This window comes from Aplysia californica, unplaced genomic scaffold (genome assembly GCF_000002075.1).
Source record: "Aplysia californica isolate F4 #8 unplaced genomic scaffold, AplCal3.0 scaffold00028, whole genome shotgun sequence".
Lineage (NCBI taxonomy): Eukaryota > Metazoa > Mollusca > Gastropoda > Aplysiida > Aplysiidae > Aplysia > Aplysia californica.
The window spans coordinates 899,920-912,949 of NW_004797298.1; the positions used below are offsets into that span (position 1 = coordinate 899,920).

General features: G+C 40.2%; 1 protein-coding gene across 1 annotated transcript in view; it reads left to right on the forward strand.

The window, feature by feature from the left end:
• The window catches only part of LOC101858000 (kelch-like protein 10), a gene marked incomplete in the record, with an annotated part of 69,593 nt that overhangs the window by 46,660 nt on the left and 9,903 nt on the right, over nt 1-13,030 (forward strand). Inside the window, 1 exon segment of the mRNA XM_013090637.2 lies at nt 10,007-10,176. Coding sequence (XP_012946091.1) covers nt 10,007-10,176 — 170 coding nt within the window.

Genomic DNA, 13,030 nt, shown 5'->3' on the forward strand with positions numbered 1-13,030 from the left:
GCCCCCCCCCCCTAAACAAAAAAAACCCCAACCTCCATCCGACCGACTCCAACTCCGTCCTCCTTTCTTTATTTCTCATTTTTGTGACTAGTCAACCACCAACATATTCCCTCAACAAAAAAATTCTACCTTGAACAGCTGAAATTCTGCTTGTCAGTAGTGGTATATGATTTAGGAGAGCTGAAAGCTGCAAAAAGCGGAGTATTTGGTTCTAATAGTTCTATGGATCAGTTAAAGATTCTGTTGTTATTTGATTTATTGTAGTCGTTCATATTCCAATTTTGAGGACTAAGTTCGGACGAATGAAAGCAACCAGAAAGTGTACCTTAATTTTGGTATGTTCCATGGTTGTGATCGATATTTTTTTATGAAGCTGACCTATGAATTGATTATTGCTCGTGAATCTCTCCCCCCCCCCCCCTCAACCCCATTCTTCTCTTCGTCTTCTTCTATCCAGTGGTTTGGGCAACCGTGGGGGCACCACTGCTTCTGAAAACCAGCTCTCGCCATCTATTTATGTCCTCTGCTTTCCTCAGATTGACACCCATCGTCTTTGTTGTCCTCCCATCTACTTCTTTGCCTTCCTCTCTTTCTCTTTTCTTGTACGGTTCCTTGAAGGATTGTTTTGGCAAGTCCTGTGGATCATGTGACATGCCCATACCATTTTAATTTTTTTCTCTTTACTATGGTCAGTAGATCTTCATGCTGCCTCACTGCGTTGGTGATTCTCTTTCGTACCTCTGTATTTGAAACGTGGTCTTTGTACGAGATGTCAAGGAGTCTGCTGTAACATGTCATCCCTGTGGTTGGAATCTTTTTCTCTAATTCTGTGGTCAGTGTCCACGACTCTCAGGTATATAAAATATTGAGATGACCAGTGAGCGCATTAGTCTGATTTTTTAGTTGTTCGTGATATTTCTGTCCCTCCAAATAAGCTTCAGTTTTGACAGCGCAGCTGTTGTTTGCGTGATTCTGGAGAGAATTTCTGGTCTTGAGCCTTCGTCTGAGACGATTGATCCTAGGTGTTTCAAGCTGTTGACGGTCTAAAGTTTCTTACCCCTGACTTTGATGTCCGCGTTGATGCCACTTGTGTTATTGGTCATTAGCTTAGTTTTCTCGACACTGATCTCCATGCCGTAGGCTGCTGAGGTTGTGTCCAGCCGCTGAACTAGTGTGGCGAGCTCCTGTTCTTCTCCTGCTAATCCAGCGATGTCACCGGCAAAACGCAAGTTAGAGATTGTCCTGCCTCCAATACTGATTGTTCCATTTGTGTCTTCCAGAGTGTCAGTCATGATTCGTTCTAGGAATATGTTGAAGAGAGTGGGAGAGAGCAAACAGTCTTGCCTCACCCCGACCGTTGTCCTGAACCAATCCCTCCATGCTGCCATTTAGGTAAACTGTGCTGGAGGCCTTGTCATATAGTTGTTGTATGACGTTGATCAAGTTGGCGTTGATGTTATATTTTCTCATGGTTGGCCATACGGCTGCATGCCAGACCCTGTCGAAGGTCTTTTTAAAATAGGTTTTGTTGGTGTAGGATGTACCTCTCACACAGTATCTTGAGGTTGAAGATCTGTTCTCTTCTGCTGCACCCTGCTTTAAAGCCTGCCTACTCTTCGGCAATGATCTTCTCAACCTGTGGTTTCAATTTGTTCAGCATCATCTTCAACATAACCGTACTGGGGTGGCTTATTAGACTGATTGTGCGGTAGTTCTGACATAATTGCAGGTTGCTTTTCTTGGGGAGTGTTATCACTAGTGATTATGTCCATGGTGTTGGCCACTTTCCTGTCTGCCAGACCTTGTTGCAGATGGCAGTTAGAGCGCTTATTATGTCCCCCCCCCCCCCCCTGCCTGCATTAATTCTCCTTGGATGTTATCCACTCCTGCTGATTTTCCTTTCTTCAGTGCTTTAACTGCTGCTTACATTTACATGACAGTAATTTTTTTTTCCATTCATCAACAATCATGTGTTGAAGTTGAACATTTTCAGATCAGCACAAATCATTTAGTTGTGGTCCCTGTATTCAAGTTAACCCAGTACTTTTTATATGCGTACATTTTTCTCTAAACAGAACCGAGTAACCAATAAGAAAGAACCCAAATGAATTAGCATTACGGTATGACGTAGCACACATTTTAGACTTTTCTTTGAACCGTCAATGAAACGTTTTCACTCATTCAGGTCGTTGTGAGATACTCCCAAGGCACGTAAAAAAACCTGATACATTGTGACATCAGATAAAGTCCTTTTTCGATAATATTTATCCCTTACCAGGTACTTGTTTTTGGATGAAAAGTCACATAGTTAAAGGGTAAAGATATTACTCTGATTCACTAAAGCGAAGTTTTAGAACAAACTATTGGCTTTACTATTTAAAAAACTCCCGGATTTTTTTCGTATTATATTGAAACTTACCGCTTTTTCTTATACAAAAGCATGGCTTGATAAGCAAAAACAAAAGCCATTTCTGCAATCAATGATCCCAAATTATCTTAGAACAAGTCTTAAAACCTATTCTGCAAAATGTGTGCTGTCCAGTGTTATAAGTTATGCCTTTAGAAAATGAAAGTTTTAAACAAATAATGAGAATTTTTAAAAATCTACTTTTATCGTTATCCAATCTAAATAAAGCAGTAAATCATATCTGTAATCTCATTAGCAAAAGTGAAAAGATAAAAGTTCAACAGTGTAATAATCTAGGATACACAATGACCTCCGGTGCCAATATTCCATAACAGCAAAGTGATGAATTGAATTATCGAAAGGCAGTGTCAATGAGAAAGAGTCCAATCCTAAAAATAAAAGAAGAAACATCTTGGTGACAACAGAACGAATAGTTACATAAAGGTCATGTATGGTCAACACCGCTAGACAGCTGTGAAGTCTGGATAAGTTATTAAAAAACAACAACACAACCCAGTGAAAATAGAAAAGAAGCAAAATATGGATGTAGTTTCTTAGGAGACTGTTTAAATGTTCATTGAAGAAATAGATATCAATTGAGGTGGTTCTGAGGAAGCCTGTGTGGGCTGCCCATTAAAAAAAACAATTAAAAATAGAAGAATGCAGTTTCTGTGACACCTGAATCAACATGTAGGCCTTGAACATCTTGCTCTCACTAAAAAAAAGAGAACGCTAATAAGGTAGGGGCAACTTACTTGGAAACCTAGAACAGGCATGTGACAGGGAAAGACCAAGATTTTGAGTATTTCTGTTTAGAGCTTCCAAGCAAAGAAAGAAATGACGAACTATGATGTCGATCTGTTTCAGATCTGACGCTATATCACCATGATCCAGTCACCTATTTTCTCCAAATTATTGAATTATTCTTTCCGTTCATCTTCAGGTTTTATTTCTATAGCAATTTCATGTAAAAGAAATTATTACGTTTTAAAAGGGAACTGTTGATTGATTCTGCTATACAAACATCTCACGCACACAATTATCAAACATTCAAACATGTGACTGTAGGGCGCTTTAGGTAATTTCAACTTTTTTCCTATACTTCTGTTGTTTCTGATTACCAAGTCGAAACGCTATAACCTTACTGTATCTGACAAAGAAAATCATTTTTACCTACAGATGCATGGACAACTCTGTTTTACGGAGATATAACTATCCACAGTAATATACGAAATAACATTTTGATACGACGCTCATGATTATCATAGTGAATATTGCTTACGTATCGTAATAAGAGCTTAAACTCTAAACCTATTTTTTCAGTAGTAACATAAGACAAAAGATCAGGCGTAAAAGTAGCAACAAACTACTTGCCATTGTGGTGAACTGGCATAGACCAGAGTCATTTGTGATTATGACTCCTTTTGCATATATTCGTACTGTCCTCACTGTCATTGCACCTGACTCCTGCCTGTACACGTCTAATATCGGATTCACAACGATCCCTTCCAGTCTCATCTGATTAGCATTTTCAGAAACAAGAATGCCTTTTTGTAACTGTGTCTATAACTATTATGAAGATTCCGAGGCCTTGCCGGTTTCCACCTTGTCAAACCATTGAGCTTTGGAAGCTCAAAACAGCACCAACAATCTTTTTTTCGGTTCTTTCACGAAGATGAACCAAGTTTCCTTTCAGAAGCCGGAAATTCAATCAATTTTTGCTTCTCTATATAATAGTAAAGCCAGGGGTTTTATTAATCACGCAGACGTGTATATGTCCTGATATTTCCCGCACAAAGGTTTTAACGCATAGGCGGTTCTACAGGGAAAATTTCAAAATAATGTTTTCACTATCAGATTATTCTGGTCTTTAACGGCTCACTGGGCGATTACGGTTTTCCGCAAAGCTCCTTATAATTTTTTCAAATTTGCTCTTTGTCACTGTTTCTGTTTAATTGTCTTGATGAGGAATAAACACTGTCAGTCACTTTCTCCGGATCTGGGTTGTCAACACAAAGAACAATGTTTAATAATGATAATGATGTTGACTTAAATAATAATGATAATAATAATAATAATAATAATAATAATAATAATAATAATAATAATAATAATGTTCTATGTAGACGGTCAATTTAGCTTAAGATGATCTCAAGGTTGTCTTCATGCTGCTTCTTTAATGGCTAATTCTTCCTATGTTTGAAGCGCAGATTCTGCCGCAGTGCCTGCATGTCAGTGAGGTGGATCGAAGCTCTGTATTTCCCCTGTTTTCCTTTCGTCGTTGGCGCTTCTCGGCCTTATTGTTTCTAAGGCTGCTCTTTAGCATCACACTTCTTTCCTTTATCATTTTCCTCCATGTTTTCCTGTCCTCAGCTATTTCTTCCCAGTCGTTAACATTTACTCCAATCTTAGAAAAGCTGTTTTGCAAGTGTCTTTGTACCTCAATTTTGGTTTTCCTCTTGGTCTCTTTCCCTTGGGCAAGTTCTCCACAGAGAAGTTGCTTCGGAATCCTGTTGTCGTCTATTCTCTTGACATGGCCCAGCCATTTCATTCTTTTTAAACACAGGAGAGTTGTCATGCTCTGGAGGTTTGCCCGTGCCAGCACTTCAACATTTGTAACCTTGTCACGCCACGAAATGCATAAGATCTTGCAGCAGCATCTGAGATGGAAAATGTCAAGGAGCTCTTATCGCCTGCTATGCAAGGTCCATGTTTCAGATCCATAAAGGAGTGTGCTGATGACACATGCTTCGTAAATCTTGATCTTTGTTTTGAAGGTAAATCTTTTGTTTTCCCTTTCTTGTTTCGTCAGCCTTCCAAAAGTTGTTGCTGCTTTCCCTATCCTGATGTTGATCTCATAATCAAGCGATGTAGTAGAGCTGATGGTAGACCCTAGATAACAGAACTTGTCTACTGTCTCAAGTTCCTTGTCGTTCAGCCATATATGACTCTGCTGTGCACCTTCTTGAGTAAGGATGACTGTTTTCTTAAAGCTGATGACCAAGCTAAAGATCTTTCATGCTGTTGATAGGCGGTCCATCATTGTTTGTAGGGTTGATTCACTGTGAGCAACAAGAGCAGCATCATCGGCTAAGAAAAAATGTCGTGCTGTTGTTTTGTTGATCTTGGTCTTGGCCTGGAATCGAACATGATAGAAGAGCGACCCATCAGATCTTCAGTAGAGGAAGACATGTAGAAAGAAGACACAAAATAAGTGCTATAGAGGGCTGGTGCTAAGACACAACCTTGCTTTACTCCGCTATTGATTCTGAAGCTGTTTGATGCTCAACCGTCAAAATCAATGGTAGCCTTCATATTTTCCTGGAATGAGATGATGAGCTGTAGCAACATTGGGAGACAACCAATTTTTCCAAGCACCATGTAGAGTCCTGATCTACGGACTGTATCAAAAGCTTATGGCAGATCGACGAACGCAGTACGTAATGGCAGTTGTTGCTCTCTGCATTTTTCTTGTGGCAGACGAATAGAAAAGATCATGTAATTTGTTGAGCGGTCTGATCTGAAACCGCATTGGCTCTCTAGTAGGACTCTTTCAGCTAGTTTCTGAAGTCGCTTCAGGATGATCCTGGCAAAAGCTTTTCAAGTGATGCTAGCTGTGAGATACCTCTGTAGTTGTTGCAATCTCCTATGTACCCTTTGTTTTTGTAAAGTGTGGTGATTTTGGCATCTCTCATGTCATGTGGAATTTCTGCTTTCAGCCAACAAGTCTTCAGTAGCTTGTAGAGATATGGGAGGAGGGTCTCTTTGTTGTCTTTCTAAGCGAGTTCGTCGATTGCAGAAGAGAGTTCTTCTTCTGTTGGTGCTGTATCAAGTTCTGACATTTCGGAGAGCTGAGGAATGTCCTCATGTAGCTGTCTATCAACATGTCTCTCTTCAAAGTACTCGTCTGAATAATGTTCCACCCATCTTTCCATTTGTTTCTTTTCGTCTGTCTGCTGTTCATCTGCCAGACTTTAGAGGTGCCAATTTGTTTGCTGTTAGTCCAATAGCAACTCTGATGTTTTCATACACTTTCCTGATATGACCATATTCGTCGTTTGCCTGTTGGATTTCTGAGCATAATTTGTCCCAGTACTAATGGGCGCACTTTCTGGTTTCTCTTTGAAGGTTGGTTTTAGCAGCACGTAGGTGTTGCTCTGTACTTTCGGTTGGATTTGTGATGTTTTCTCTCAAAGTCTTACCCTTTTTATCGAGTAGTGGTGCGAGTGTTGATGTACTGGCTTCAACTCAGTCCACCTTGCAAGGTCTTTCTATTCTAAAGGTAATTGACACAGAATTATAAATTGGCGCAACTGGATGTCGCCACGGGTCACCTTTGACGATGTTCAGTCGCACTGATCAGCTTCCGCCTGTCTCAAACTGGGCAGCCCCCAGTAAAGTGCTGATCCGCCTTGTCTGTTTGCTTCTATTGGTGTGAATGGAGCTAGGACAAAAACCGAAAGGCATGTGTTAAGTCCAGCAACAGGCAAAGAAAGAGTAAAACTACCCATGGAAACTGGGGACCTGGAATGTTAGAACAATGACAACAGGATTGGACACTTTCAACTTGGAGAAAACAGAGGACATCAGAAAGACAGCAATCATAGACGGGTAGCTCACACGACTCAAAATAGACATCACTGCCCTGCAAGAGACAAGAATTGGTAACTCTGTTTCCCTCAGGGAAAAAACTACACTTTCGTCTGGAAGGGTCTTTGGGAAGATGAGAGGAGAATCCATGGTGTGGGCTTTGCAGTACACAACAGATTGCTGAAGAGGATCAGCATCCCCAAGGTATATCCGAACGTACCACTGAATTTTGGTTTCAAGAGGGAGGGTCTGCGTATCACAAGAGACATACTAAAAGAACGCTTCCGTATTTGTTGGGCTTATTGTTAGTCCAAATTTCTCACATGGATTTGGCAAAAGATCCACACTGTTTTGCATGCTAGATTCTTCATAAGCACGCTAGATAAAATCATCGGAAAATAGCAGTTCACATACATGATTCATGCTAGTTTTTGTGTTTGCCTGCAGCCTAGGAAATTTTGAAGAATTTAGCGCCCTGTCTGTACCTGATATCAACAGCAGCAGGGGATCTCTGGCGTTCTTCATGCATCATCTTTGCTGAAAAGTTTTGGTGCCAAACTTACAGCCCTCTCCCGCTCCATTTATCACACAACTTCTAACATATCATCATTGCTTTTGACACTGGTTTTCAAGAAATTCGGCGGGCAACAGTACTTCACTAGGATGTTCCATAATCCTTCTCGTCTAAGGGTATAAAGAGCCTTTGTAAACTCAACCAAGGTGATGAATAAGGCTTTATTCTGGTCTATGCACTTTTCCTGAATCTGAATGTCTTCCTTGTTGAAAGGAAGGCAAACTAACTAGAGACATCATTAGAGCCTCGCAGGTTTAGGGGCCTCGTCCAAAAAGACCAACTCGGTGGCCGTATCACGTCAAAACACCATGCCCACTGCGACGGTGTACTGCCACCTGCTCTAAATTGCTTATCATTGGCCTGCTGCGATCAACTTCGAGGTTGTTCCCCCCCCCCTCCTCCTAATCCCAATGTCAAGCCAGAACACCAGCCAATGAGACAGGTTGTGCTCAGTTTCATGTTGTAGCAGGGACTTTTTTACCTGGCCAGTCTCTGCTTATTAAATATTCAAATGCCCACGCTTTTTTCTTCTCCTATGTACATCAATTGGCCCCTTGCTATAAACTCTGGTGAAAGAAAAAGTATGCTAGGTAAGTGCTAGACTCTTAGCTAAATTGTTAGCGTCAATTAGCGCTAACCCCCGAGGGCGGATCTTCATGGTGAGCACGATTTTCACAATTTTACATCTGGGGGAATTAAATTTGGACACCTGTACACCTCCAACTAGTTTTCCTGTTGATGCCTTTTACAGTTCTTGTTCTGTCTGTAGGATACTAAATATCCGATTTCATTTCAGCAAATACTCGAGCATTTTGGTGCCTACTCCATAACCAGATGCCTATAAATAGGCGTTGCTTTGGCACATAGAAAATTGAAAAGCAGGGATGGTGTTTGGGAAGAGGAGGGGGGGGGGGTGTTAGAAAGAAAAGCCTGATTGCCTCGGCTTTGTTCTGTGGTATTATTTCCTCTCCCCCTCCTTATTCTGCCGTTCTTGCAAATACTAGTCTTCTCCAAAACTCGACATATTAATACTATGTTATGTCTGTGCACAATGAAAAAAGGAGACGTTCTATATAGGAACAAAAGGGGGCAGGTGAGGAAAAAAAGAGATGTTGCTGAAGTGCTACTTACCGTTTATGTTTACCTGCCTAACGATTTTTCTGTTCAGTTTTAAATGTCGGCAAAATAATGTGTCTACTGAGGTCTTCTTATTCTTCTTATTCTCTTCCTTGATGGAGATACCCCCCCCCCCCCCCATTACTTTTGTGATGCTTCCATCTCGACAATCTAATACTTTTTCCTCTACTCCTGCTGCATTTTGTTAACTCCTAAATGAACATTTTGGAACAACGTGTATAGATCCCAGCAGACACATGAATCCTCATTACTTTCAAGAAAGGAGTCTGTTAAATGACAACTGGATTTTTTTTCTAAATTGCTTGGTATGCTAATATTATGGCCTCGTCACTCGTCATTAAAGCTTAAATTGACCAACTTCTTTAATCTCTAAAATGTACTCTCACCAAACACTATCCCCAATACACTGTCATTCACTAAACAGCATTGTCAGTAAATTGAGCACTCGTGAAACAGCATCTTCCCTAAAGTCTATGGTATTCAGCCCATGTAGATACATTGCTTAACAACCAACCACAGAATGCCACCATCGCTATTCCACATTTGATAAGTACTTTGATCGTCTTACTGCCCTGTTGTCCACAAGTTTCATCACCAAGACAAGGTTTTGATCTGCCCTAATGTAACGCAAAAATACCATACCAATGAGTGCTTATTTTGAAATAATAATTAAGAGCAGGGATTAATTGATTACTATCTCACACGCCCACATTCTTCTGACGCGCTAAAACCCCACTGACATGCCGCGACCAGTTAGTACACGACTATGCTCTACTTTCTTTGAAAAGGCAACTACGCATTTAAAAGCAAACAAGCACTCTCATAAAAACAACCTCCACCCAACGATGTCGTGTTGAGATCGATATTCGTAATTATGAGTGACTGACAACTTGTAACGAGAATATAAAAAACCCCTGGCAAAATGGACACTCCTTGCTGATGGTTGTCAATACTTCTTTCATTATCACTATCGTTTTCTGTAAAATAGTCTAGACTTGTTTAATGAAGCAGGATGTTTCGATTTCCTTTCGACTTAGATCTATATCGTTTTGTAATATCATATAAATAAAGTGGGTTTTTCCATGTGTGTGATCATTACATTCTGGGTTAAATCTTACTTTTTTCTCTATTTTCATGTGATAATTGTACATTTTACCTAACACTTTTTTGGAATTCCTCCAAGTCAATAAATTTAAATTCTGTATCGCACGCAAAGGAGGAAACGATAGCGTTATCAACACGTTCTGTCTGTTGAACGGAGAAGTTAATAGGCTAAAACAGACTGCTGCTTCCGCCAGGTGTTATGTGAGCGTGGCGCTGCTGGCTGGCTACATCTACGCCATGGGTGGATTCGACGGTCACGTGAGACAGAACTCCGTGGAGCGCTTCACAAAGGAGACCAACCAGTGGAGTCTGATACGGCCCATGCACCACCAGAGGAGCGATGCCTGCGCTACCACGCTCAACGGTAAGTCAGTCCTATGGGCTTAAGTGGATGTCCATTGGTCAAATACATAACAATTTTATTCAGTTCGGATTATTGAGTTATAGAATTATAATTATAATAACCCTGGTCTCTGCACACTACAATCAAAGTCGACCTCTGCTTTGATTCTCCAGATTTAACCTTAAAGTTCATTAAGGCTTTTTGCATTCCTCTCCCAAACACAAGACACGACCCCGCAACTGCAATACACGATAGACTTTGATTGGCTGTTGGCTGTGTTTTTATCAAACTGAACCTAATTGTTACATAATATGAAATCAAAATCTGATTATGGAGGAATTGATCAAATTGCGTAAAAATGGTTTCTTTTGACCCTCAGTGAAGAAACATCTGGCTACCCGAAACTGTATTTATCAAATCAAATTAGATAGGGATTTGACGAAACTTTCCACAAAGCGCACTGGAAATAAAGTGGAAGCTGCATTTGTCCCACATAGAAGTAATCGCCCATTTGAACGGCGATGTGTTTCAGATTTCTCAGCTAAGTGGTATCTAACTTCTTGGAAACAATTAACTTATATGGCTTGTGTCACATAGAGCTTTAGTATTGTCGTGGGAAGGGGGTTTGCATGGCACTGACCTTAACACTTAGGGTGGACTAAAATGGTGGAGGAGTAGCGCTGCTCTTTGCCCGTCAGCAACGATCACGTCTGAATTCTTTTCTAAAAGGACGCATTTCCAAAACGAGCACTGTAATCGGCTAAATTACTGAAAGAAGAAAACAGAAGAGCTGGAGTAGGATTAAGGACATTTGCCACTGCACTGGATTTACATTTTGCTAGAATAAAGCATCCGACAATGATAAGATACATCATTATTGTCCAGATCCTGGCACAATGGTTTGGTGTTCCACCACGAGTACACACACACACACACACACACACACACACACACACACACACACACACACAAATACACACACGTGCACACACATGCACACACATGCACACACATGCACACACAAGTTGAATTTTGAATTTTAGTAGTCCGTATAGAATTTTTTTGGAGAAAGCTACTAACTAAAAATATGTGAAAACCTTTATCATTGTTATAAAGCTGAGATGAGATAATAAACAGAACAGAGCATTCTTTTTGCTGTTTAATTTTCTCTAAACAGAGACAATATACCTCTGTTTACTTACATTCATGTTATTTTGCTCCGTTCTCGTTATAATCAAATAAGGAAATTTACAAAACAAACATACAGACAGACAGACGAACAGACAGACAGACAGACAGACAAACAAACAGTTAAACCGACAGACAGACAGAGAGGGGGAGTGGGTGTGGGGGTGAGAGACTCAGAGAGAGATCGAGAGGCAGAGAGAGAACAGGGATGTAAAGCGTGAGAGAGAGAGAGTGAGAGAGAGAGAGAGCGAGGGCGAGAGAGAGAGAGAGAGAGAGAGAGAGAGAGAGAGAGAGAAAGAGAGAGAGAGAGAGAGAGAGAGAGAGAGAGGGAGAGAGTGAGAGAGAGACAGAGAGAGGGAGGGAGAGAGGGAGACACAGGGGAATGGACATGCAGGAAAAGAAGAAGTTTGAGTGTGAAAAGAGTGATATTTTGAAGTAAAGAGAGAAAATCATGTTAAAAGCAATAACTGCTTGTTTTTAGGTTCAAGTGAAAATATGTACTAAGCCCAGGAAGTTTTCCAAGTGTTATATCAGACAGGCATGAGGATGGATAAGTCGTTCTGCATCGTGCAGAGCCATACCATTAGCACACTTTTATCACCGTTGTGTTTAGTGTTACTACTGAATGCAGTAGCCGTAGAGGCTGATGAAGTAAGAGTGGTTAGGAGTATTTGAAGTAGTAGTAGTAGAAGTAGTAGTAGTAGTAGTAGTAGTAGTAGTAGTAGTAGTAGTAGTAGTAGTAGTAAAGAAATACATTTGTTTGAGAAAAATTACCGTCATGTCAGCTTTGATACTCCTATTTTAAAAAATATAATTTATTTAGAAAAGTAAGCAACGCAGCAGTTTAACAAAATATCAGTTGAAATTGTATATAATAATTTTCATGCTTTAAAAAAAAGAGTATTTTCTAGCTAATATTATTATGACTTTGTTTTCAATATGGAATGACCCCCTCAAGAAAAAAATATAACTATAGAAACGTTGTTTTTTCTGTATCAAAACATCACGTTATTGCTCAGCTAGACACGAAATGCGTGGGTTATGCGCTCGGACGATAGAGCGCTGACGAGGAAGACTTGTGTGGGCCAAGGATTATTACTAATTTCATTAGTGTCTCTTTTTGGATGTTTCTTGTGGTTGTAGTGACAGGCTCGGCTTTGATCGTTTCTCAAAATAAAAGAACTGTTCATCACCTGAACTATACACAGAACGTTTTGTGGGACGTTATAGGAGTTTTAGCCTTCTAGTCAAATATTAGACCTTTTAAACATTTCAAACATGTTCCATTTGTTTTTTAGAGGCTATCTCCACCCTAAAAATGGTTTTGTTCCCGTTCATACAGCTTCTATTGCCTTGCAGGGGCGACTCATTAAGTACCAAACAGCTAAAAAGGATCAGGTAAAACTTCATCAAACTTTTCACGAAACGAAATAAGTGGGACAAATCTGCTGGCTTGCTGCTTTCCGAAGCTTGAAGCCAGCAAACACCCGATATATCAATTGATAATACGGCCAATACACAGGAAGCGATGCAAGTGAGTTAGCGCTAACACAATATTATATGAAGACAATCATACTATCAAAGCACAATCGATGACCATATGCACATTGTATTATGAACACAAGAATATTATATAATGGGATTAACCAGTAAGATGACATTTCATGAGGTATTTTGAATCTCCCCC